Genomic DNA, 25494 nt, shown 5'->3' with positions numbered 1-25494 from the left:
TCCCAACCTCAATTCATTTCGGAAACCAATGGCCCATCTGGGTGAAAAGTAGACGTAGGTGGTATTAGATAAAGTGGTTGTGTATGCACACAACTACAAACTATTTGGCATTCCGGAGATTTTGGTTAACAAGCCTCCTGAGTGTAGCCATATCAACGCTCTTCGGTCTCTCTATTGGCAACCCTAGGATACGATCCCAAACCAATTGAGTTAGAGGCCCGATTGCTCGAGAGCACGCAAAAATGACAGTTACAAACAACAAATCGTGTATACCGTAATGGTAAAAAAGAACACCGGACGCTGAGTCAACATTAGGAAAGGGGTTCTTCGTTTTCCCGTGTTCGGTTAAAACTTTAGGAGCATACTTCGACAAATTCCTCATTAGCTGTACGTAACGATCACCTTGAAACTCCTGCGGACGCGCCTCCACAAACCTGAGCATAGCGTCAAATCTAGGGTCTGGCTTGCGTAGCACAGCATGCCCATAGCCTGGCACAACTTTGCCGGAATTAAGAAGCGCCCATAGATACTCGCTTACCTGACTCTCGTTGTCAGGGGAATCAATTCGTGCCGCCATGTCTACCAAAAACCGCACGACCTCTTGTGCAGCTAAACCATGTAACGGTCCTGCTAATCCCATTACCCCAGCCGAATAACTGAGATATGGGTCACTGAGGGCACTCCCTACTAGGTGTGTCGCGTGTGCGGAAACATTCCCACCCTCATGGTCTACGTGGATACCACAATATAAGCGTACTAGATCGGTGAAGTCGTCGCACTGCTCTTTCGTAAGGTTCCGCTTGTTCACTGAATCACGGTAAGTCATTCCTAATAAAGATGCAATATTATAAGACCAATCACGATCTGGATTAAAATAACCCAATGGCATTCCTTCATTAGTAACATTAGAGTATATCTTCCCGACCAATTGAGGGAGAAGAGCGATTAAGTTTAAGGCATCCTCAAAGATATAGTGCCAATAATCCTCCTTCCCAATGACGCCATCTTGATAGTTTTTGCAAAATGTGGATGAACTGTTCAAGGATGCCAGTGCAACTGCCAATTGTGTCATTGGGTGCATGGTCCTCGGGAGACTGTCAATAATATGTTCAACAAAGGGAGGAAGTGTCTTACCGCGCTGGGAGAGCTCATGCATGAGACCAAATGCCTCCTCCTTTTTTGGTATCTCCCCAGTCATCAACAACCAAAGCATAGATTCCGGCATGAACTCGGTCTTTTTCGATTGTTTGTCGGGTGAACAAGGTAGTAGCTGCTGACACTCTTGGATCGTCTTTCCCTGGAATTTGATTCCGTTAAATGGATCCAAAGTGGTTCCCTGCCAGAGCATGGACTTATTGTTCCGCATTCCTCCTATTATGCTTCCAACAGTTATACTATCAATCTGCATGTTACTATATGCTTTTAATTCCTTTAGTTCATGGCGTCTTAATGGGATAGCCTGTTCAACAGCTTCTTTTAAACTCCGGGGACGGGCAGTAGAGCTCCGAGTGATGCTCCTGCACAATTTCATAGGCCTGAATGGTGGCATGTTAATATACTCAAGCTAGGCCAGTGTACAGAGAGTTGAATATGATATACAAGTAACACGATTTCTATCACAATGAATATATCATTGGATACAGAGTATTTATAGTGACTTCCTAATAGTCTTCCAAGTCAGGCCGCATACTACCATGATCTGTGGTTTACCATTTTGGGATATCTATTTGCCGTCGCCTCCCACGTACTGTACCGGGTTTAACGTCACTCCTCGTACTCCACTCCATTTCAATATGCAGACGAAAGCTGATGCATGGAAAGCCAAGGAATAAAATATTTTCCCGAGCTTATTAAATTATAGTTGTATAACATCAAAGCACATGTAGTTTGGTTCTCCACAGTCCAGAATAAAGATACAAAATAGATGCGGTGGCTGCTCAAAATTTCCAAGGGATAAGCGTTAGACCTCCAGTAAGAGATTACCTGGAGTGGTCGCATACCGAAATAATGGCTGATTGTATAAATGCTATGTTCCAAATGATATCTATGCGAAAGAGACCTTCTTGCTTGACTTTGGTACGTCTTCTAACTTTTTCTCGTGACGTTTATTCTTTCTACGAAGGGTTCTTGCAACAGATGCTTTCCGCTTAAGTTCATCCATCTTGTCATCCAGCTTTTCTTTCTTAGCTTGTTCTTTCCGCTCTAGTTCTTGCTTCTTTAGCTCACGGATTTCTTCTAAGCGTTTAGCTTTCTCCAGCTTACTTTCAGTAACTTCGTCATTCTTATCGCCAATAGTCTTGATCAGCCTGTTTAAAGTTAAAAGATCATGATCATCAACAAATTTCTTACCCTTCTTTCCTGTCTTAATTTTAACACCTGGAACAATTGCTCTGTTGAGAGTTGGAATGTTAAGCTCCTTCTCAGAATAGGTCTTCTCTTTTTTGCGAGTACCATATAAACGGACAACAGCCTGCTCCTTTTTCACTTGACGTTTTGTAGCCTTCCTGGCCGACGGTTTCTCAACCTTTGGAGCATTAGCTAGTTGATTCCTAGCTTGTGAATCTTGGAAAACCTCAGAAGTCACTTCTCTCGTTCTGTTCTGAGTTTTCGCGCGCTTCGCCGTCTTGGTTTGTTTGCCAGCCATAACTTTATATGCTCTCGAGATTAAATAAACCTAGAGGTTGTGATCAATGTAGTTATCTCTTAGGCTGTGATGGCGATGAACATCGAAAAGCATCACCGAAAAGTTTTTGTTGTGAATTTGACAATAAAGCACATTACTTTTTTCCCCCATCTATTTTAAAATTTGTAAGATGGTGACTAGCTTTATTTAATTGTGATTTTTTTAAATTAAAAAAAAAAATCAAATAAATTAAACAAAATCAATAAAAATTTCAGATAATAGCACAATTTTATCCATTTTACATATTAGGTACAAACATGATACACAAAATTTTATACATTTAAACATATTTTTATAGTTCGGAACAAACACACATACAAAATAATGTAATGATTTAAAATGTTACGAATAGATTATATTAACAGGTATATATGTTATGTTTTAAAACATTATATTATAAATTTATAGAAGCGTGTATTCTCTAATATATTTTAAATATATTTCAAAAAATAATAGTATTGTAAAATCTTTGTGAAAATTATTCACGTGATTAAAGTAATGCTGGAATAATTTAAAATATTTTATATTTATATATTGGAATACTTGAAAATATTTATTTTTGATTCATGTATAATTTTAGGCTTGGTAGTTTTAAGGAGCACAGAGTAGTGTCATTGTTTGAAAGTGCGCATAGTAGTGCATTAAGTTACAGACATCGTCTAAAAGCTCTTGATATACCGTCCTTTGATAGTGGTAATCATATTTGATATATATATATATATGTATATCGTTCCTTCTTTGGTATTAAGCACTAACTGCATGTTATTGGTCAAGTCTTAAATAGTTCGTGGATTTTGAGCTATATTTAATATAATTTTATTTATTTTTCTCAGAATTATTGAAAAATTTATTTTTTAAAAATTTAGATGACGGGCTCAATTAAGAAAGAAGTACGTTATTGACAGTAAAAGTTTAAAGCACAAACGTAAAGTTTATTTAATACATTATAATAAGCATAGTGAGATATAATTCCGCTTAGAATTCATGAATTCTAAGGAAAATATACGTAACTAGTAGAGCACACAGTTTCCTGAGCCTTGGATGCGCTATTACTACTCTTTTTTGTGTCTCTTAGACTCTCCTGCGTTTTCCTCATCACTAGGTAGTACACGTCTTCTGTTAGGCACTTTTTGCAATATACGAGCATAGTCCTCCTTCAGCGAAGTAAAAGCTTCTTGTAGCTTAGCTTTCCTTGTGTCGCTATCCATGCCTGTTAAAACCTCATGGTTTTTCTGATACAGTCTAGCCTTCACCTGTATTTCGAAATTTGGAGAATTATCATATAGTAGAATCATTTCTACTAACCGCGTAAATTGTACTAGGGATAACTTGTATTTGCGTGCTTGTTCAGTTAACCACGTCCTCGGTATGGGAACATCTTCTGGAATCGAGCTTGATAGTCCAGAACCAGACAATCTCATGAAATCGCAACGATCTCTAAGATCATCAAACGCTTCGTTTGGATCTTCTACAGTCACTTCAGATATTTTCTCCTCTTTAGACCACACATCAATCGCCGCGGAATACAAATGACTACCATGTGACTTTGACTGATATGGAGGAAAAATTATGAATTGGGATATCTTTGCCCTCTTGGTGGTCTTTTCTGAGCTGTCAAATTCCTGGCCATTGATGTACCTCCAGTGCTTATACGTAGTTGTGTATCCAATACATTGACGAGTAGATGTATTGAACGTCATAAAAATATCCCATGCGGAGTCGTCCTCATCGATGTAGGATGCGGCTTCGATAAAAAGAAGAGTGAATATCTGCATCCGTCTATGCAGCTGTCTTATGTTAGGGTCTGACAAGTGAACCTTAAAAATGGCAAACGATTCTCCGCCAGAAGTGTATTCTGCAACTTTCGATTCACTGTTTGGTAGAGCAAATTTCTCTCTTTCACCATTGAACGCATCGACCCACTCCACCTCATCTTTCAAGATAACATCTCCTTCTGGAAGGAACTTCAATATGGAACCTTCAACATCATCAAGTCCACGCTCAAGTTTCTTGGTATATTTGATGTTGAGGAAGGGTTTGAATGTAACTGAATCGAAGGCGAGTAGTATATTCAGGTCTTGGTAGCCAAATAGTTGTTCAGCTTGACCGAAAATAGGATAAGTGAATATAGGTGAGAATTGGACAGCATTTTCATCATTAACAAGTGACAACTTTAATGCTGAATTGCTAGACGTAGTCCATAGCTCTGGCTTCAATTCTTCAGCCATGCTGTGCAGTGTTTGTCGTCGATTATTGCTTTACATGTATGAAGAACAAGAAAAATTCAAAGCTGAAAGTGTTCCGTTTTCAACATAAAGAAGGAGATCAGGGATAACATGAAGAAGTTCGGTGTTGCCGCATTTGATGAAGTAACTCGAGACTATGAAACACTCGGTATCAACTTTGACAGACAAAACCAAGAACTCAAAGAACAGTTGACCATTTTCCAAGAAAGATTAGCCGAATTCGCCAAAGATAACAATAAGGAGTTGCGTGCGAATCCTGAATTAAGAGTGAAGGTATTAAAAATGTGTTCGAAGATCGGGATTGATCCACTATTGATATTTGACAAAGATAAACATTTATTTCATGTTGACGATTATTATTATGAATTGTGCGTGAAAGTGATAGAAATATGTAGGAGAACTAAGGATTTGAATGGCGGGATAATAGCCTTCGAAGACTTACATCGGGGCTACTTTAAAGGAACCAAGGTGCAAGTGGATGATCTTGAAAAAGCTATATCCATGATGAAAAGCCTCGATGGAGGTTTTGAAGTTTTCATAATAAAAGGTAAGAAATACCTAAGGAGCGTTCCAAACGAATTAACAGGAGACCAGACAAAAATATTAGAGATATGCTCCATATTAGGTCATGCCAGCATTGCTTTACTACGCGCAAATCTGGAATGGAAAAGCGTCCGGAGTAAAGCTGTACTTGAGGAAATGGTAGCTAAGGGACTTCTATGGATTGATGAACAGGCAGATGGTGAAACGTTGTATTGGGATCCCGCCTGGATTATGCGTACATACTGATGAACTTCAAGCTAAATTACGTAATGAACTCGTAACTAGCACAGATTTGCGCGATGCGCGTTTTTCAAAGGTAATATTTAGAACCATCTAACGAAACCCATATGGTTTACACGTTTCAGACACATATTTACGGTGTTACAAAATTCAGACGGCAAGCTACTGGAACAGAAACGTTACTGGCCTTTAGTATTTTTGCGCTTACGTTCCTTGTATTTAGCGTTGACTGCTTCTACCGATTCTGAAAACTGGCGGTCAAACAGTTTTTGGTACACGTTCACTACCTTGCCTTTCCCATCTCCCACATTAATAGTTATCTTTTCGTTTTTATCAGCTCTTGGCAATGTGTTTTTGAAAATAGTAGACACTGCTGCCTTTAGTTGATAGTCCAGATATATGCCATCAACAGACCTAGTGGTCTTGAATGCTTTCTCGGCAGAGAGATCAGGTAACTGCCATTCCATGTCGTCAAATTTACAATCGTAAAGTATTAGCGGGATGTCACTTGCCATATCATATACTGGTTTCTGGGGGTTCTTTTCGACATCCAAAAGGTTGTTGATCAACGTTAGAGGTTCTAGACCCTGTCCCACGATAAATAAGTTGGCCATCATGCACCTTACTTGATGCCACAAGAAGGCAGAACCAAGCAAATCAAAACAGTACATATCGCCATCTACATGTAGAATCTTGGCACTTAGAATGGTCCGCTTGAAGTTTGTAATTTGCTTAGACCCGTCCAACTTGCAAAAATTTCTAAAATCGTGTTCACCTTCGTATAGTCTAGCAGCCTCCTCCATCTTCGAAAGGTCCAGGCCACTCTTATTGAACAAGTACTTATAATGACGGTACTTGCAGCTAAATCTTGCATCAAACCCTTTGGGAGGCCGTAAACAGATGGCAGATATCCTGATATCATCAGGTAGCAGCTGATTCAGGATATGAATATAAGGAATTTCCCGGGCATCGTTGGCGGGATCCTCCTGCTCCTGGGGTGTTAGATTGGAGCGGACACGTAACGAAATAACCTGATTCATGGCACTCACTCCCTTGTCCGTCCTCCCACATCTACTAAACTTATAGTCTTGTGGTACCATCGATGGCACCATCCGACATTTGTTCATTGCCTCAAGGATGGTTCCTTCGACAGTTGGAAGCGGTGTGGGATCCTTTTGAATCGCCAGGCCATTGTAGTTCCAGCCCAGATATGCAAACTTCAGCGCAATAAACCGGGTATTGTACTTCGAGAAGTCGAATTCTTTAGGTGTTTTCGTCTTGACCTTCTTTGCATTCTCGTTCGTCTTCTTCCTCTTTGGATCCTCACTGGCAACGCTAGTGTCCGCTGACCTCTTACCTTCACCTTCTAGGAGCAGTAGCCTTTCTATCAATTGTTCTTTACTCCATTTCGTATACTCGCACTCCCCCACGGTCGCAGTTGCTTTCCCAAGTTTTAGCATTCTGCTCAGGAAACTCATCTCATAGGAGAAGAGGAGCTACTAAATGTAATTTGATCATGTCTTTTCTCGATTTTTGTTTTCTTTTCGTTGCGATGTCAAAAAATTCGAGTGAACGACTTCAGTCGTCTCATCGCCAGCAAGATCTTAATAGCAATAGTCGACTACAGGAAACACAAGCTTTCATAATGTCGAAATCTTTATCATGGGATACACTAGACTATACTCTACAACCATGGATTCGTACTGCTGTTGATGCCATGGGTTATGAGACCATGACACCTGTACAGGCATCGACGATCCCGCTATTTGCCAGAAACAAAGATGTGGTTGTAGAATCTGTGACCGGTTCGGGGAAGACCGTGGCATTTGTCATACCTGTATTGGAGAGAGTGATACAGGATGATGCCAATAGTTCAAAGCTCAAAAAAGGCCACTTCCACACCATAATAATCTCCCCTACGCGGGAGCTTGCATCACAGATACAGGGCGTGATTGAAGCGTTTCTGACATACTATCCAGATGGAGAATATCCTATAAAATCACAGTTGCTTATCGGTAGCAATACCAGTAGTGTCAGAGATGATGTTGCAGCGTTTTTGGAACATAGACCGCAAATTTTAGTTGGTACGCCTGGAAGGCTATTAGACTTTCTTAAGATGCCAAACATCAAGACGTCTTCATGTGGCGCAGCTATCCTTGATGAGGCCGACAAGTTATTGGATATGAATTTTGAGAAGGATGTCGAGACAATACTGAAGATGCTACCCAAGCAAAGGAGAACTGGCTTATTTTCTGCAACGGTCAGTAGTGCGGGAACTCAAGTGTTCAAGACAGGAATGAGAAATCCGGTAAAGGTATCTGTAAAGACAAGTAATAAGGCGCCCTCGTCTCTGGATATCAACTATATTGTTATCGAACCTAGAATGAAGTTACAGCTTTTATTGACCCTGTTGAACAATTACAGATACAAGAAGTGCATCGTTTACCTCCCCACCTGCATTGCGGTCACGTATTTCTATTCTATCTTGCAGCATTTGGCGAAGCTTAACAAGATGGACGAAAACCTTAAACTATATTCGCTACATGGTAAGCTGCTGACCAATTCAAGGATGAAGACCCTAGACAGGTTTACTCAGGAGTTGGGCAAAGCTGTGCTACTAACCACTGATGTGGCTGCGAGAGGTATCGATATCCCGGATATTGATTTAGTCTTGCAAATGGATCCGCCAATCGATGCTGACATCTTTTTGCACAGATGTGGTCGTGCTGGAAGGGCAAATAGAGCTGGCAGAGCTATAGTATTCCTCAACCAGGGGAGGGAGGAAGATTATATTCCCTTCTTGCAGGTAAAAAATGTGGAAGCCAAAGAACTTGATACTGTCGCAATTAAGCCAATCGAGGGACTACCTGAGATTATTAGAGCTTGGATATTAGAGGATCGTGCACGGTTTGATCATAGCTTGAAGGTATACGTCGCCTTCTTGAGATATTATTCGAAACATACTGCGTCTTCGATATTTAGATTGCAAACCCTGGACTACATTGGAATTGCGGAAATGCATGGCCTAATTCGTCTACCGGGTACCCCAGAAATACAAAGATACTTGTCGAAGGATGCGATTCCAGAGGATGGATGGCTGGTATCACCACCGATTGACCTTGATTCGTTTGCATACGCGGACCCTCAGAGGGAAAAGGCCCGAAAACTAGCGAAGAAAGAAGCCAAGGATGTGAAGGATAATAACAAATTGAAAAGTGAAATGCGGAAGAACAATGAAGCTTGGTCCAAGAAGACGGTCACCAAGGAAAATAAACTTCAGCGGAAGGAGAAGATGGCTCTAAAGAGGAAGGCGATAGAGGAAAAACTGATAGAGAATAGCGATGACAGCGACAATGAAGTCGAAACGGACTGGAAAGACATCGTGAGGCAGCGCAAGAAGAAGAAAACTAACAGCGGGATGCAGGGCGACTTTGGAGATCTATAGTCTATATATTTTGTTTTCGGTTCTTGTCCTAAAGCATGATAGTTTCAGTAGTATTTAATAGACCATCATATACAAAAGTGTTTTCGATGGGTACATACTGGTGTGTCAGGAATTTGGTAGCCTCTTGAGCAAGCACACCTCCGATAAAGGCGACAGTTGGATAGAAATTACTACCAGAGAAGCGATTGATGTTGTTTAAATATTCTGATCCCTTTTTGTTAACTGTCGGCTCTTGAATTCCGTACTGAATAGAGAGTAAAGCTGAAAGGAGCATTGCTCCATCTGTATTCACTCTTTTCAATTCTGACAGACTTTCGTCCAACCCTATCAACTTTGAAGGTCGGATAATTCTCAGATACCGCAGATTCCTACAAAACGCATCAATTACAGCATCCGGGATTGTAGAAGACAGAAAGCCAGCAAGTCTCTTTCTGTCTGCCCTTGCTTTCTGCTCGTAGCAGTCCTTCAGTTCATAGTACCTCACCGTACTGGATTCCATATCAGGTAGCTCGCCAGAAAGTGGGAGGCTTCCATAAGCCGTGAAATACTGCTTCAAAGCACGCACCAGAACCCAGAATTGCCGGTTGAAGGGGTCACCCACTTGTTCCAGATCTGGCGGCATGGCAGCCCACGCCTCGGCTACCCGAGGCAGCACCGGTTCGGTTGGGGCAAGTGCCAAATGTGCATACTTGACTGCTTCAAGGAAGTTCATATCCTCTATAGTTGCCCCAGAATGATTCGGGGTATACAAATCATCGAGCGCGGCTCGGGCTTCCTCTCGCGACGCAGGCTTCCTGCCCAGAGAACGTACAGCACTGCGCAGGAGAACTGCAAAAGGCACATCCTGCCTCTCCTCAGGGTCCAGCTGCGAGACTGCGGTTTTCCCACAAAGCTCATCGAGTTCTCCCCATCCTGCGTAGAGCTGTAGGTCTGGCACGCGGTGCTGTGGATGCGCCTCAATAACGCAATGTGTTTCTGGCGACAGCAGACGCACGTAGCCGTAGACAGACGCGCAGTGCGCTGATAATAGCACTGGCATCTTGCGCTCACGCCACTTGGCAGTCACCTCTTCGACGACGCCAGGTGCCCCCGTTGTTACGATCAATGCCGAGCACTCAGACCACTGCTCGGCAGCCACCGCCGCGCCCTTCCATGAGGAGAAACTCCAGCCGACATCTGTGTTCAGCGAACACAATTCTGCTGGCTGAAAGAACCGTTCGTAACTATCGTCACTGCTCCCAGTAGATATAATCCTGACTGCCCCGACCCCAGATAGAGCAAGATTCTTAGCTACTTCGCACCAAAGTCCGCCATCCGCGCCCCCAATAACACAGACGTGCGCATGCCGTAATCCTTGCTGTCCCGAAGCACCCCACAAGCGCTTCTGCCGGTCGTACCGGTCCATCCCTTGCCAGCTACCCCTAGCCTCAAATGTTTTCCTCTGTAGCAAAAAATCACTCTCTTCTTCCTCTAGAGACCTCCTGCTTAGTCAGGGTCATTTGCCTCCGTTGTAGACCACCGCAGGGTGCACTAGTCTTCTGGCTCCAGGATCTTGTCTCTTGCGATTGACTAGCAAAGTTCCCGAAGCTGGAGCAAACACCCCCCGAAAGCGGGAAACTCTGAGGAAGAAAGGGGTAAAGAGGGTATATAAGGGACACCAACAAAAAAGACGTTGGAGGGGCACCGACCACCGTTGTACTTTACTTGCTGTCGTCTGAGAATCTTATCGGACCTACAAATACCGACTGCCAGACCAGTCTAAGCACGAGAATATGCACAGAACATACTCTTTGAGAAACCAGAAGGCGCCTACTGCGTCAGACCTCCAGTCACCCCCTCCCCCACCCTCTTCCACACGTTCCAAGTTCTTTGGGCGTGCCGGGATTGCTTCCTCGTTCCGCAAGAATGCAGCGGGAAACTTTGGCCCCGAGTTGGCACGGAAGCTGTCTTCGTTCGTGAAGACGGAAAAGGGGGTGCTACGTGCGCTGGAAGTGGTGGCCAATGAGCGGCGCGCCGCTGCGCGGCAGCTGTCGATGTGGGGCATGGACAACGACGACGATGTGTCCGACGTGACCGACAAACTGGGCGTGCTCATCTACGAACTGGGGGAACTACAGGACCAGTTCATCGACAAGTACGACCAGTACCGGGTGACGGTCAAGTCGATCAGGAACATCGAGGCTTCCGTGCAACCTTCGCGCGACCGCAAGCAGAAGATCACCGACCAGATTGCCCACTTGAAGTACAAGGAGCCACAGTCGCCCAAGATCCCAGTGTTGGAGCAGGAGCTTGTGCGCGCGGAGGCAGAATCGCTTGTTGCAGAGGCACAGTTGTCGAACATCACAAGAGAAAAGTTGAAGGCTGCGTTCAACTACCAATTCGATGCGATCAGGGAGCTTTCCGAGAAGTTCGCGTTGATTGCAGGGTATGGTAAGGCCTTGTTGGAGCTATTGGACGATTCTCCTGTCACGCCGGGCGAGACGAGACCAGCGTATGACGGCTACGAGGCGTCTAGACAGATTATAATGGATGCGGAGCAGGCTTTGGAAGAGTGGACCCTGGATGCTGCCGCCGTGAAGCCCAACTTGTCATTCCACCAAACAGTCGATGACGTCTATGATGGCGAAGACGGCGGTGAAGAACATGACTGGGAGGGAACTCAGGACGAGACCGAGCAGGCCACCAAGTAATCAGTCACACGTGTCTTGTCTATCGCAGAAGGACTTCCCAGGGAATTCAAGAGTTCGTTGAATTTCTTTTATTACAATTTTCCGCTTCTAGTTTTCTTCTACTAAAATCTTGACGATCTTTTAATTAATCTGTTTTTTGGGCGGCTAATTTGGTCCCTCGTACCACAGACGCTTTTCTGTATCAAAAGTACCGGAATGCAGCAGTAACCCTTCATACTCGTCTATTCAGTATGGAGTATGTAGAAGAAGACTTCTTTTTATAATTACTTAATTCCCATTGAGATATTGGACTGGTAGGCAAGCAGGTTTCTTAGGACCGTGCCGTAACAGGATGTTGATTGTCGACCACAAAACTAAGCAGTGTGATAAATATTAGGCACAAAGTCCAACGTGTATCATCCCGAGTACATTCCAGGGGAGTATATTAAGCGGTCTTTCCTTTGTATGCGGGCGGAATAGACCCCAGCAGGCGGAAGACGTGGCGCAATTCTTTATACTCCCCCCAGCAGCGTATAAACAGGCCTCTGTTATCCCAGACACCTCTGTGCAATATAGCTGCAACCTTCTCCATGTTCTCCGTAGTAGGAGGCGTGACACTGCCGCATTTTTGCTTTATCATGGACTCACATCGCCGGGACCAGGCGTCATGAACAAACCAGCCAGAAGTACTGCGCTTCATGCTCCATACGGCCCAATGATAGACATCCTGGAAATTTTCATGGTAACCGTTCCTAGCCATTGCTTTGAAAATTAGGCGATGGGTACGAAGATCAGGAGTAACACCTAGCTGAACTTTCATTGAGTTATAGGTCAGCACTGCGAGATCTAACCGTCCCTTCTCAGCGGCAGCATTCAGTAGGATATTAACAGAGCCAGTAGTGACAACATCCGTGCTTCGACACAGTGAAGTGAGTAGTTGCCAGGCAGATTCAAATTTGTATTCCTTGCAGAGTTTGCTAATGCATAACCGCAGCAACTTCGGGGTAAAAGGAATAGAGTACTCCTTTGCAAACTCTAGTATAGCCTTGCAGTCCACATCCAGGGTACGCAATATACTGACAATGAAGTCTGGGGAGATGGGCGCATTGTGTTGTATCATTTTTTCGAGTAGCAGTTTTTTGGAAACGCTCTCAACCAGCAAATGATAACAATAAGCCCATATCTTTGCGTCGGCGGGAACGCCAAATTTCTCCATATCATTGAGATAGAAAATCATCTCCTTGTATGGAAGTTGCTTCTTCGGAATCTGCATGTTCTTCAAGAGGTTTAGGAAGAGCAATCGATACGTTTCGATGTTCGGTGTTTTTTTTTCCAGCTTCATCTGACTGTAGTATTCTCGACAGGAAGCATAGTCCGACTTCTTGCCGAAGTAGTATATGAGATCATTAAACATGGTTGTTGTACGCAGCGATGCGGTTTTTTCATTCTGGGGATGCAAAAGATCCCTCAATATATGCGGAATGGGGTCTATCTTTGATGTGTTATGGTAGTAAAATGCTGAATGCGTTAAAATGCCGATATACTGTTCTAGTATGCCTGGATCATCATTAAAATTTGGTACAGGTGCTACGTCCATGAATAGTTCGGTGGGAAATCGTCGCTGTTCATCGGGGATTTGGTCTCCTTCCTGTGTTAGCTTCACCAGGCGGGAAATTATCTCTCTAACTTCAACACTCGACATCTGAAATAACACTTCCTCCCCCTCAGTATATCGCTGTAGTGCTTTCAGCTTTGCGTAAAATTCTAGCGCACTTGACTTATTATAAGCAGGCGTATTTAACCTGGCAAAGTGCGTGCTACCTGTAGCTTCAAGGTAGGACCGCACCATATCTCTCTGTTTAGTTCTACATGCCTTAGTATAATGTTCAACTTGAGGTACTGTATTGAGACCTGTTCCTTGTGCATGGGGAGCCTCTACAGAACCCAGTAACTTTTGATTGGCAAGCCCGTAAATAGTCTTCGGATTTAGCCACTTGGTACGGGGGACTCCATTTTTCCTAAATGCCTCAGCAACTTTGTGTACAATTTTATTCATCTATAGAAAGGAAGATCATATAGATCGAAGGTATCCAGACATATGCTCAGTTTCTGGAGAACTACAATGTACTATGTAAACGGCACCAAGTGCTCGAGGAAGAAAACTTAACGAACTTGTAATTTTCAGAAAAAAATGCTGTCCGGAATTTTTTCGGACAACACGAACATTTCTTATTCGGCGTCAACGAGTCTAACTTCACTGTTGCCCTCAACGTAACTCTGGCCACCCAAAAATGCCAAAGCGGTTGGAAGGAATATTAGAGCATGCAGCGAAGCGATTAAGATTAGACTGAGCCACATTCTAAAGTAAAATACCTGGAAAATCTTTGATTGTGCAAAGAATAAAATGCACACACCGATCAATTTGGTCATCGTGATACCTCTAAAGACAGACTCACCAACACTTGCTAGTGCATAAACTGATCTGGATGGGCGGCTGTTCTTGATACCAACAGGGACCAGGGTGAATGCTCTGGCGATGTGGATACAAAACTCGACGGCCAAACCAACGCATATCACAAGGTTGACCAAGCTGACAGCATTCAAGGGGATATTGAAAAGCACCATACTTGCACCAATGTCGACAAGAATCATAAACACGGTTCCTGTCAAAAGCAAGGCGGTTGAGACAGATCCGAGCATAACTAGGGAAATCCAGAACATTGTAATAAGCGCGACAGCCAGAAGCTTGAGAGTCAACGAGACGAGGGAGCGATATTGGTCAAAAAAGATGTAGACCGGTGAGTATGCAAATACATCTAAGTCCTTGAATTCACCTGTTATCCTTTCTGCATCCTTGTATGCTGCTATGTAGTCCTTTTGGGTGCGAAGAGGAGAATGGTAGCTCCTGAACATGGAAGCTTCAATGACGGAATCATTGTAAATTATAGAGCTTGAGTATGGCGCCTTCCCACCTAGTGGACAGGGTTCACTTGGAGCGTCAATCCATATTTTGAAGAAGCGCATAAATTCGCCATCTTCTGGGAAATCAGTCATATCATAGTCCCATGTACCTGGAGGATAGCACGTCTGGCATCTCCTGAAAGGATAGCGTGGAGGACATACTTCCTGACTACCCTTCTTTAACCGGCAACACTCATCTAGAGCTGGATTTAGGAACATCATGAAGTCGTCATACCAATTTGTCAATGGCTCTGTGATTGTGGACCGGTTCCGCTCTTGTTCTAAAACATTTGCAAGGGAGAACTCATTACATGTTGTGAACTTGCCACAGATTTTCTTTTGATTCTCTCTTTTGGTTAAGTCTAGATTCCGAAGAACAAAATATACCGGTGGACCGACATTCAAATATTGGCTCACGTCCTCAAAATAGGTTGTTAGGTGAGAATCTTGTGGTACTGCCATTTTTTGATCCAGACCGATACTAATATATGGTAGGAATACAATAGAAGCCAAACTCCATACGATAAATACAATGGCAGTGCTCTTCTTCAGGATGACATTTCTGAGTTTTGGTAGGAAAAATGGTGGCTCCTGCTCCAACGAGGTGTTCGAGAGGTAACTTTCGTATTTGTTCTCATACAAGGTCAAAATGGATACAAAAGCTGTGATTTGGAACAAAAAGTTGAAGAAAAGGGCAGCGGCGGAGTAAAGAGCAAAGTTCCGGACCGCCGGCATACCAACAAACGCAGCTAATAGGAAACATACCGTCTGGCAAACAACAGATGTAACGATTGAAGGGGCTATTTTTCTCACCGATATTAGAATTCTATCTTCAATGCTCAAGCTCGTGTTGCCTGCTGTTGTTCTATCATATTCACCTGTGAGTAAAAAGATATTATCAACACCAATGGCAAGGATCAAGAACGGGATAACTTCTGCTATGATTAGCGTCGAGCTCAATCCTAGTGCGCTGAGCATACCAACTGCGGATAGGATAGAGCAAAACACGATCAAGATACCAGTACCACCTAGCAAAAACCGTTGTTTACCCATCTTGTTCTTCAAGGCCCAGGACGCGTAGAAGAACATTATAACGTAAGAAATTAAAACTATAGTCACGTCATTATTCTTGCCGAGTTCCTTGCTCAAGGACGATTCAGTGCTGAAACTCAAACGTAGGCCCTTAGGGACGTCGAGTTTCGATAGGTAGTCTTCCAGTGTCTGCTCCCATAGTTCAGCCGATTGAGTATGATTGTCAACGGGTAAACTGATCACAAGTGCATTGGATTCAGTGATATTTTCGTGGCTGAATAGCAATTTGCTATTCAACGGTTGCTGGAACGAAGGTAAACAACTAACTGGCGACTCCGCACATGTTTTTAAATCCTCTAGCCAAGTGCTCTTCGGCGGCAAAATGCCATCAAAGTATTGAGTAACGGACTGGATAACACACGTCGAGTCGCTTGTGGGCCTCAAACATAAATCCTGGAAAGTCGTGTTGTCGCTTGACTGCAGCCCAGATGTGATCTCCTTCTCGATAGTGAACCACCAATCTAGATGCTCATATGACAAAACAGGACCATTGTCGTTGGCGATAAAAATCTGTTCCATTCTGTAAAAGGGACCAAAGTTCTCGTCAAAGTATTGCTTTTCGATAAACCTTGGAGAACGCTTGCTTACCCAAAGCGCGACGGGATCTGTCTCTAGCCGGCCAAAGAAGGGAATCAAGGAAGACAGTATCAATACCACTGCAAAAGTCGCGCCCAATACATGGTATGGGTACTTGATGCAGTACGCAGCGACCGATCCAAGGTGGTCTGCTAGCACATCATTGAGACGGTAACGCGAAGTCGGGTACTCATGGAACAGCTCGTCCTCCGCTTGGCGATTTAATTCTTCGTTATCGTCACCCATAGCATCATCCTGCAGCAACACGCCGTCGCCCTTCGCCCTTGAGACATAAAGGTAAGAAAGTAGCAGTGCTAGCGCCGCGCCCCCGTACGCCACCAGGGCGCCGAACGACAAACAGGGCAGTTTTCCAACCTTGCACTGCCCCGACTTGACCGGCTTCAGGACCGGACAAGATTCCTGGCAGTCTGCACAGGCACACCTGAATTCCGTGTCATTGCACGCGTATGTCTTCTCATTGAGAGGGGCCTGCCCGGTCTCTGAAGAGTACTTGAAATTTATCTGGAACGGCGAGCCCCCCAAGGAGGGTTTCTTATCACCCAAGAAGTTGAGGAACTCTTTGTAGTTGTGGGCCCCGCCCCCAATCAGGTCCATGGCGTAACCGTTGGTAGAGGAAAACTTGACATTTTTGCACGAGTCGTAGAACGACTCCCCGTATTCCGACTCCACGTAGAAATCAACCTCAGTAACGATTCTCTTGCCAATGGTCGAAAGTTCCGTCTCCTTGACGTCCAAGAACTGCCGCTGCGCCGGCGAGCACGTAAAGTGACAGAACGTAGCGGCAAAGTTCTTCGCACACGCGGGACACGATGCAATAATTGCTTCCGCCTTTTTCAGGTTTGCACGCAACTTGACCATTTGGTCCCGCGTGCAGCAGACGTAGTCCATCGACCCCCATTCGGGCCCGCACACGCTCGCTAGGAATCCCGAGTCATCGGCGCTGAGCGGTTCAGGGGTGAAGTCGGCGCCAACTGGACAAGGTAGCTCTGCGCCAAACGCGCTCTGCCGCCCGCAGTTGCCGTACATGGCACATTGTGCCGCAGCTCTCCCACATGGTAGCCCTACTAGAAGGTATACGCCCACGAGGATTACTGAGAGCATCTCGTTTGTTCGCATGTGTATTCCTGTGGGAAGGGATGAGTGTAGATGAAAAGGCGCGCCGAAAACGTTAAAACAGTATTTCAAAGATGAAAGCAAGTGACAAAAGGACCCAACAGCGGCATGAAGATCTTGCGTGACCTCGTGATTCCAAGGAAGGAATTGCAGCACTGGACAGATAACCTAACATGGGCTAAGGATGGAACGCTCTATGTCACAACAATCCCTGACGTGACATGCTGCGAGCCTGTATTTTCTCGAGAGATAAACGGACAAGCAAAACAGCTGTTCTACACAAAGGAGTTTCCCCTCGAGCTGGGGAACAAATTCGAGTATGACCTGGCGGAGCGGGACGTGCTGCTGAACGCGCAGCCCGAGCCGGGGGTAGTGATGTGCGCGCCTTCGCCCAGCGCGATGCAGCTGGCTATATTGACCAACAACGCGAATGTGATAACAACAATGGGGCAGACGTGCGTCGGGGTATCCGATGAGCGGACGCTGTCGGAGGCGGAAAGGGCATACCGGGCGGTGTGCTGGGGGCCCGACGGCCGCCTGCTCGTAGTGGGCAACGAATGCGGGGAGCTAAAAATATTTAGCGTGCGTGCGGCGGGAGGAGGGGCCAGCGTGGGCCACCTGCACACGGTGAGCGTGGGCGGGCCGGAGGAGTGGGTGGTTGGGATTCGGTGGAAGGGTGATATGATTGTGGCGTACACTAGCGCCAATTCGGTGCATATGGTGTCCGCGGTGGACTACAAGCACCAGGAGCTACTAGGCGCTAGCCGGCGGCAGGTGACCGACGTCCAATTAGTCGGCAAGCACGTTCTCGTGGCTCGCATGGATGCGCTTCACAAGATTGATTACTACTCCGGTCAAGTCGAGGTCTTAGCGCTTGGGTGGGGGACTGAGTCGTATATTGTACCGCTTCCGGACCAGGAGGCGGCTGTTGTTCTCTGTAACCGTACGAGTTGCAAAGTATTGCTCGATGGTCCTTTTGAAGCTGGCCCTGATGACGTGATTGCCCCGCATATTGAGACCAAATTCAAAAAATGGAATACCGTTTTCAATGAATTCAACAAATACGAGACTACCTTCAATATCTACGGCGTTGCTCTTTCACCAGACGGCTACTGCTTAGCTATCCTATACGAAATAGAGCGGGTTAGCTTTAAATATCGGATCTTGTCTGAGCTACAATTTCGCATAATGTTCCTACCGCTCACCAGCAAATGGAGGATCACCCCCAGGGCGACAGGGTTGGCCTTATACCAGAACTATCACATTTATAACGGCCTGGTACCAGAGAACCTCGAAGAAACACAAAGCATAGATTTCAGCACCAAGCAAGAATTTGCGTTGTTTCTGGAGGAGATACGGAATTCAGAACAAGTCAGCAAACTGCGTTTCCAGAATTTATTGCGCGACTCACCGTCTGACGAATGGTACAAGAGATTATTGTACAAGTATGCTCTTGATAATAGGGATCGGATCACTAATCCGCTGGATAAAGCGTGCGTTATATCCTTAGCCAATATTTTGAAGGTACCGGCACCGTTCACGTCAACGCTCGTGACGTTAAAAGGGGAATACGTTACTGAATCATTTAATTTTTCCGAAAATGACGACCCGCGGGTTCTAAAATCGGAAGATGGCACTCTTTGGCAGAGGTGTGCGATAACGTACCTACCTTTACTGACTGCTAGTGTCAAAGTTTGCCCCGTAAGCAACCATCGTATTATCGATATCCGAAGGGACACATACAATGACTACGGATGGCTCACAAGGACGCTTCTTGAGGTATTTAATGACGAAAGTTTATATACAGGTACCAGGATGACTACTATCTAATTACAATTTGCATTTTTACGGTTTCAATCTCACAACCCTTTCCCGGAGAAAAAAGCTTCAGTGTCTGACAGTATTTTTGGTATATTTGAAGCAGACTGTATGCGCTTGCGTACCCAGTCAGAAAGCTTCTGTTGGATACGCGGTCCCGAGTAGCGTTTATCTATCAGATAAACGTTTGCAAAGTCCGACGCGTGGCGGATCGCCCGCCCGACGCTTTGATTTACCGCCTTCATGCAAATATTTTCGTAAAATTCGCGAACCGCTTTGTTCACATCTTCTTGTGTTCCTCCATTCCTAATTACCTTTTCCTTGATGTGCTGCTGTTTAACAATCATTTCACCGCTAAACATATTGGGGAAGGGAAGACCAACTAGTACAACTGCCCGGGCCAGCTCATTCTCGAAATTGATTCCTTCCGATAGCCGCCCACCGACAACTGCCAAAAGTATTGCACCCTTCTTTTCTGACTGAATCGTTTCCGAATACCCTTTTAAAACATCTGCACCATCACTAGTTTCATGGTAGATGCGCTTGATCGCGTCCAACCTGCTTAATAAACCTCTGTCCGTCCAAGTTTTCACGACAAAGTCTATATACTTGTAGCTGGAAAAAAAAACGACCATGCCAAATGGAACCCTGGAGGCTAGTTGGTAAATAAAGTGAAAAAGACGTTCAATTAACGCAATATCTTCTCTATTCGCGAAGGTAAACTCAAAATTCTCACTGACGATAAAGGCATTCAAGTTGTCATCAGGAATTACATGGCCGCAGGAATAAGTAGTGACATCTGTCGGAGCTAAGTAAGGCACCAATTGGGTAAAAAAATCGTTCACGGGTTCCATTGTCCCGCCCGCTAGTATCACGCATTTTGCTTCAGTAACAATGCTTTTCAGAACCTCACTGGGTTCGAGTAGCATATACTTGAGGACATGTCCGTTTTCAAAAAAGAATTGGCCTTCCTCTGATGGGTTTGCAAGCGTTTTTAGGAAAGATGCAACTTTAAACAATATCGGCTGTTTAATATCTCGCGATCCCCTGTCCTGCAGATCATTGCTCGTAGTCGCTTGTATGTATTTATCAATTTTGTACGCCACTTTAGAGGTTTTCATATATTTTTCAAGTTTGTGGATGTTCACAACGTCCATGCTGGTGCCCATAAATATATCATTAGGATCGTTGATCCGCTTCCCATTTTTGTACTGCGTCTCGATGAATTGGCTCAGCACGTCTACCATCTTGATAAGTTTGAGCAAATTGACCCTATTGCCGCTGTTCAGACGTGTCTTAAATTTGGCCAGGTACGCTTGAAGAGCCAGTTTACACTGCCGTAGTTCAGTAAGGGAGATCGATGCACTATGAATAGAGTTTATCGTGTCAATCAAGTTATGCGCCTCATCTATTACTATGATTGAATCGCGCAGGTCTATCCCCATTGTTTTCCGCGCATTTTCCAAAAGCAAGTGCTGGTAGGGAAGCGTGATAACCTCTGCCCCTTCAATAAGCTCCCTGGACGAGTAATACGGGCATGCATGAAGAGTGTTACCGATGCCGACGAGGTCTTCAATATCCTGGATAGTGCTGAATGCCTGATCCTGGAACTGCCGGATTATGTCCGGTTCTCTGGCAGCAGAGAAAAAGGAACATTCGCTCTTGCTCACGGCATCCATACAGGCTTCATTGATACCGTCCGATTTCACCTTCGATACTTTCTTATGGATGCAGAGCTGTTTCCGCGACCCGAGCGGCAAGAACTTCACCCTCTCCTGCTCAAGCCCTGCCAACGATGGCGGAAATTGCGGAAGCCGCAGTTGGGCGGCGAATTGACCCAGCTGTGTATGGGTCCGAGAGGCGAAGTACACCTTGAGGGGATTCGCAGCAAGTCGGCTCTTGTCAGCGGCGTCTGGCTCGTCCAGCTTGCGCAAAAGCCGCTTGATGTCCGCATCCAGTTGTTTTCGTAGCTGGCCGCGCCCACCCGCATGGCTGGGGCGCTCTTCAACATCGGAATGGTAGGCGTCGGGCAAAAATTCCGCGCCGTCATCTGGTCTTTCGACCGCAACTTCCACGCGCTGTCGCTTTGCAGCGCCTTTGACGAGCAGATCGGTGTCCACCGCGGCCAGGCGCTGCTCGTAGGCTCGCATTGACGCCGTCACGTCGGCCAGCACCGACTGCTCGTAATTCTCTTTCACCCACGCTGGCTCGTCCTCCGAATCCTCTTCTGAGTCCTGCGCACCTGTACTGCCCTGTAGATATCCCGCCTTGTGTTCGCGCAGCCACGTGAACGTTGAGCATATAAGCGACAGCGTCTTCCCCGTCCCTGTAGGGCTCTCAAAGATGCCCATCTTCTTCCCGCTCTCAAGCAGCCCGTAGATCTGCTGCATCAGCTCCAGCTGAATCCGGTAAGGGGTAAACGGGTGGTAAAACTCACATCTGCCCATGCTGCGTCTGCGAGATATGCGCGATACAGAGCATAGACAACCTCATCTCGCTATCTTCGCTCGCCTTCATTCGCGATGGACCTTGGCCAACCCAACCACGTACATAACGATATTTGAAATGACTTGACCCCTAGCGGCATGACCCCCCTCCCAAACGTGGCCTCAAAATACGTACTGATTCGCGTCATGCGTGGGCGGCCTGCACAATCACCGCTGATTCGAAACCGGCCGCTTGCCCCTTGAGGCGTACTTCTGGAGGTGGTACAGTAGGCATTAGGTGAGATATGTCTTTCGAGAAAATTCTTAGCCACGCTCGCCTTGGCGGCAAAGAATGCGGGCGTACTATCGTAGTTGATCATATGCGAGCCGGTTTCTTCGTTGTGCAGCGAGGGGCATGCTCTTTCTCATGTCTGCATACGTAGCGGCAGAGAAACGCACTTAGCGCAACGACGCGCTTCAACATTTCCCACCCGCACGCAGCACGCAAACTGGCAACAAGCGCAGATGGCATCACCAATATTTGTTTCGCGCCGGCCGACGAGCCTGAACCTCGAGGCGGGAGCTATGGGTGTGGGAATAGCGCTGACGAGCAGCGCGCGGTCGCACCAGTTCCTGACGGCGGCGGAGCACGCGCTGGCGCTCAAGGCGGCCGGAGTGTCCGTGGGCCTGCACCTGCTGTTCCGCGGGCTGAGCCTGGCGGTGGGAGACGTGGAGTCCGTGTGCAACGTCGGCGTGCTGGTTGCTTGCCTGACCGAGTGCGCGCTGACGTCGCAGCTGGACATTCTCTTCTGGAACAGTCTGTGCAAGCTGAGCACGCAACGCAAGCCGTCGGTCGTGCAGCTGGGCGTGCCGCCGTCGCGTCTGCAGCGGCGCCGGCGGCGTTTGGAGGCCCTTGCCCGGTTTGCACAGGCCCACCTGCATAAGGCCGTGCTGCTGCTCGTCCTGTACCCCATGTCGGGCCACTGGGAGCGCGCGCTCGTCGGCCTGTGGTCCTACACCCAGCTGCAGTCGCTGCTTGGCCAGCAGCTGGCCGCGGGCGCTACAGCCCTGCTGTCGCTCGCGAGCCTTCGGTTCTCCATCCTCTGGCACATCAACTGCGTGTGCCACCTGTGGACGCTGGACCTCTGCATCCGCCTCCTCCTAGCACCGTACTTCGGCGGCGTGCACTTCACCAAGGGCGAGCAGGACATCTGGATCCAGACCCGCCTTGGCGTACTGCACGGATTCGTGCTGCTGATCTACATACTCATTGCGCGCTTCCCCTACATCAGCGCGCCGGTGTTCTACATAGCGCACGCCTGCACCGCTGCGCTCATCGATCGGGTCACAGACCCCCTGCCAGAAAATGATACCATTGGCAGCAAGGACATGTCGCGGTGGACCGCGACCCAGGTCCTCTGGCTCAACGAGCGCGAGCTTGTCGACGCTGCGCGGGCCAACGTCGGCCTACCGGAATAGGTGACCTGTTGGCACTTGCCGATTACGGCGATATAGCACTATGTAGAGCTCAGTGTCCCCCTCTAGCACAAAATGATAGACAGTTTGTCCCCGGTCTCTGCTTGCACAAAGATGCATCGCGCCCACACTAGTTACGGAGGCCGTCAGTGCCTGCTCAACGGTGACCTGCACGATCTCCCGGGCGCAAACGCGCCGCACTGCACGTTTTATGTAAGCGATACTGTATGTAACGATGGGCAGCGACCTAAGAGGCAACTCGCGCATGCTCCTGTCACAGTGGCCAGATGGAACACAAAAGTGCCACTGGAATACTGTGCAGCGTCGCAAGATAGGGATGCATTGCACCGGGTATGCAGGGGGCGAGGGGGCGGGGGGAAATCGGGGGATGGCTCCTAGCGAATCAGTACCTGCCTTGAACCTAGGAGAAACCGCTGCGGGCAGAGCAGACACAAAGCATGCAGCGCGCGATGAGGCTATATAAGCGCAACGGTCGCACACCAAAAAGCGGTACTGCGGTACAAAACCAACGACGTGCTTTCCCTTATATGCACCTACTTGTTTACGATCGCTATAGAACTACACAAGGTTGGTCCCGTTAGCAGATTACTAGCAAACGCGCGCATAGAGATTTGTGCCGCTAGAGAGACATTTCATATATTTAAACCAGGTCTAGATGGATGCAGCTGTGGTGAGTGAGGTGGGGCAGGTGCCCGCCCGCAGCAACAAGCGCTTCAAGGGCATGATCTTCAGCAAGATTCAGCACCACTTGACGCACTACAAGAAGTACCGGCACTGGCGGTGGCAGGCCAAGCGCAGGCTGGCCGGCTGCGAGCAGGAAAAGTCGGAGCAGGTCGTACAGGAGCCCGAAAACGCCGAGCCGCTGGCGAAGCTGGGCGACGCGCTGACGGTGACGGCGCTGACGGGCAAGATGAGCTACTACCGGCAGCTCCAGGGAAGCGTGAGCTCGTTGCTCAGTTCTGTGTCGCAACTAACGACGTCCACCCGGGCGCCAGAATGCGACTTCACTGAGCAGTTCATCACCTTACTCGTGAACACCTACCACGAGATGTGTCTGGATGCAACCGTCACACCGTTCGACAAGACTAACCCGCCATCTGCTTTTCTCAACAAGGTAGCGCGTGCTGCGGTGGAGCGTTCTGAGCAGCAGAGCATCGCCATCGGACGTCCGCGCGATAAATGGTTGTTGACCTGCACGCGGAAGCGGCTTCTACAGGAAATAAAGCGGGAGACCGAGGACGTTCCACAGGGGTCCGTGCGCTCGGTGGCCTGTTCCATGAACCACGGCACCCTACAGCGCGATCTAGGCTCCGCTTTTGCAGAGGAGGGCGATTTCTTCTACTGGGATCCGGACTTCGAACTGTTCCAAGGCATCACGGCAAACCTTCTAACCGACACTGGAGACATCTCGGGCAAAAATAGCCCCATGTCGTTTGGATCTGGGGCAGAGAAATCTAATGAGAGCACAAGCGAGGATAAAAATAACTCCAAGATCAGTGGATTCGGCAGTTCCATGGGCAAGGGCGAAACCTCCAGCATATCCGAAACTGGAAGTAACCAGACGCACCCCCGGCAGCCAGCAGCGTCTCCGACCTCTGAGCTCGACAACTGTCCCGGTAAACTTCAAAACAAAATTGAGCATCACACCAACAGATCTGTTTCGTGCCCTATTAGTCCTGTGTCGTATGTGACATCGAGGACTTGCTCCAACTGTGCACTGTCCATTGCCGCGCCCTTCATGGTCCCCTCGAATCCCCCAAGGCCGTTGCCTCGTGACCCAATTAAGGCCCTGCCAGACTTCACAGCCACCCTCCAGGAAAGCATGAGGGCGTGCGATGCCTTGGCATCCAAACTAGATGTCCTGGGCGAGTCGTTTCTGGCAACCGGTCCAAACCCTGTTTGCTGAGTCCTGCAGGCCAGGCCGCAACCCCGTGACACAAGGACCAAGAGTTTTACTACATGATTATAAACACAAAGGGTAAGCCAACGGCGTAAGCATCATCCGCAATGGATATACATAATGCACTGACGCATCTCGTTCGGGTGCACAGAGGTGCACATACGAAGATCCAGGAGTACGAAAATATATATATGTATATACACTGAAACAAACACTGAATAACATAATATCAGCATACTTGCCAGGCCTTGAGAGTCGCCGGCT

At 46.9% G+C, this 25494-nt stretch overlaps 14 protein-coding genes across 14 annotated transcripts, besides 4 other annotated features; 6 read left to right on the top strand and 8 right to left on the bottom strand.

Moving 5' to 3' along the window:
- Nucleotides 1-100: 100 nt before the first annotated feature.
- Nucleotides 101-1549, bottom strand: CIT3 (citrate (Si)-synthase CIT3; the record flags this gene model as incomplete). The annotated part of the gene is made up of 1 exon (NM_211729.1): nucleotides 101-1549. The coding sequence occupies one exon, from the start codon at nucleotides 1547-1549 to the stop codon at nucleotides 101-103; it is 1449 nt and encodes a 482-aa protein (NP_986667.1).
- Nucleotides 1550-2044: 495 nt separating this feature from the next.
- On the bottom strand, nucleotides 2045-2644 carry LOC1 (Loc1p; the record flags this gene model as incomplete). Its single annotated transcript, NM_211728.1, has 1 exon — nucleotides 2045-2644. The coding sequence occupies one exon, from the start codon at nucleotides 2642-2644 to the stop codon at nucleotides 2045-2047; it is 600 nt and encodes a 199-aa protein (NP_986666.1).
- A 337-nt stretch (nucleotides 2645-2981) lies between these two features.
- Nucleotides 2982-2998: a centromere (Chromosome VII centromere CDE III element).
- Nucleotides 2982-3173: a centromere (Chromosome VII centromere).
- Nucleotides 2999-3165: a centromere (Chromosome VII centromere CDE II element).
- Nucleotides 3166-3173: a centromere (Chromosome VII centromere CDE I element).
- Nucleotides 3174-3735: 562 nt separating this feature from the next.
- HAT1 (histone acetyltransferase catalytic subunit HAT1) lies at nucleotides 3736-4911 on the bottom strand (the record flags this gene model as incomplete). The annotated part of the gene is made up of 1 exon (NM_211727.2): nucleotides 3736-4911. One exon carries the CDS (start codon nucleotides 4909-4911, stop codon nucleotides 3736-3738), a length of 1176 nt encoding a protein of 391 aa, NP_986665.2.
- A 108-nt stretch (nucleotides 4912-5019) lies between these two features.
- Nucleotides 5020-5718, top strand: SNF8 (ESCRT-II subunit protein SNF8; the record flags this gene model as incomplete). The annotated part of the gene is made up of 1 exon (NM_211726.1): nucleotides 5020-5718. The coding sequence occupies one exon, from the start codon at nucleotides 5020-5022 to the stop codon at nucleotides 5716-5718; it is 699 nt and encodes a 232-aa protein (NP_986664.1).
- Nucleotides 5719-5891: 173 nt separating this feature from the next.
- On the bottom strand, nucleotides 5892-7190 carry DEG1 (pseudouridine synthase DEG1; the record flags this gene model as incomplete). The annotated part of the gene is made up of 1 exon (NM_211725.2): nucleotides 5892-7190. One exon carries the CDS (start codon nucleotides 7188-7190, stop codon nucleotides 5892-5894), a length of 1299 nt encoding a protein of 432 aa, NP_986663.2.
- Nucleotides 7191-7228: 38 nt separating this feature from the next.
- Nucleotides 7229-9157, top strand: SPB4 (ATP-dependent RNA helicase SPB4; the record flags this gene model as incomplete). Its single annotated transcript, NM_211724.1, has 1 exon — nucleotides 7229-9157. The coding sequence occupies one exon, from the start codon at nucleotides 7229-7231 to the stop codon at nucleotides 9155-9157; it is 1929 nt and encodes a 642-aa protein (NP_986662.1).
- A 28-nt stretch (nucleotides 9158-9185) lies between these two features.
- ULA1 (Ula1p) lies at nucleotides 9186-10562 on the bottom strand (the record flags this gene model as incomplete). Its single annotated transcript, NM_211723.1, has 1 exon — nucleotides 9186-10562. One exon carries the CDS (start codon nucleotides 10560-10562, stop codon nucleotides 9186-9188), a length of 1377 nt encoding a protein of 458 aa, NP_986661.1.
- A 367-nt stretch (nucleotides 10563-10929) lies between these two features.
- LSP1 (lipid-binding protein LSP1) lies at nucleotides 10930-11847 on the top strand (the record flags this gene model as incomplete). The annotated part of the gene is made up of 1 exon (NM_211722.1): nucleotides 10930-11847. One exon carries the CDS (start codon nucleotides 10930-10932, stop codon nucleotides 11845-11847), a length of 918 nt encoding a protein of 305 aa, NP_986660.1.
- A 424-nt stretch (nucleotides 11848-12271) lies between these two features.
- On the bottom strand, nucleotides 12272-13882 carry AEP3 (Aep3p; the record flags this gene model as incomplete). The annotated part of the gene is made up of 1 exon (NM_211721.1): nucleotides 12272-13882. One exon carries the CDS (start codon nucleotides 13880-13882, stop codon nucleotides 12272-12274), a length of 1611 nt encoding a protein of 536 aa, NP_986659.1.
- A 173-nt stretch (nucleotides 13883-14055) lies between these two features.
- On the bottom strand, nucleotides 14056-17592 carry NCR1 (sphingolipid transporter; the record flags this gene model as incomplete). Its single annotated transcript, NM_211720.2, has 1 exon — nucleotides 14056-17592. The coding sequence occupies one exon, from the start codon at nucleotides 17590-17592 to the stop codon at nucleotides 14056-14058; it is 3537 nt and encodes a 1178-aa protein (NP_986658.1).
- A 105-nt stretch (nucleotides 17593-17697) lies between these two features.
- On the top strand, nucleotides 17698-19419 carry TFC8 (transcription factor TFIIIC subunit TFC8; the record flags this gene model as incomplete). Its single annotated transcript, NM_211719.2, has 1 exon — nucleotides 17698-19419. One exon carries the CDS (start codon nucleotides 17698-17700, stop codon nucleotides 19417-19419), a length of 1722 nt encoding a protein of 573 aa, NP_986657.2.
- Nucleotides 19420-19448: 29 nt separating this feature from the next.
- On the bottom strand, nucleotides 19449-21854 carry CHL1 (DNA helicase; the record flags this gene model as incomplete). The annotated part of the gene is made up of 1 exon (NM_211718.1): nucleotides 19449-21854. One exon carries the CDS (start codon nucleotides 21852-21854, stop codon nucleotides 19449-19451), a length of 2406 nt encoding a protein of 801 aa, NP_986656.1.
- A 504-nt stretch (nucleotides 21855-22358) lies between these two features.
- Nucleotides 22359-23312, top strand: AGOS_AGL011C (AGL011Cp; the record flags this gene model as incomplete). The annotated part of the gene is made up of 1 exon (NM_211717.1): nucleotides 22359-23312. The coding sequence occupies one exon, from the start codon at nucleotides 22359-22361 to the stop codon at nucleotides 23310-23312; it is 954 nt and encodes a 317-aa protein (NP_986655.1).
- Nucleotides 23313-23985: 673 nt separating this feature from the next.
- On the top strand, nucleotides 23986-25236 carry CIP1 (Cip1p; the record flags this gene model as incomplete). The annotated part of the gene is made up of 1 exon (NM_211716.1): nucleotides 23986-25236. The coding sequence occupies one exon, from the start codon at nucleotides 23986-23988 to the stop codon at nucleotides 25234-25236; it is 1251 nt and encodes a 416-aa protein (NP_986654.1).
- Nucleotides 25237-25494: the final 258 nt, after the last annotated feature.

This window comes from Eremothecium gossypii, chromosome VII, assembly GCF_000091025.4.
Source record: "Eremothecium gossypii ATCC 10895 chromosome VII, complete sequence".
In the NCBI taxonomy this organism is placed as follows: domain Eukaryota; kingdom Fungi; phylum Ascomycota; class Saccharomycetes; order Saccharomycetales; family Saccharomycetaceae; genus Eremothecium; species Eremothecium gossypii.
Note: the sequence above shows the minus strand (reverse complement) of the source record. Positions and strands in the feature narration are given on the sequence as shown.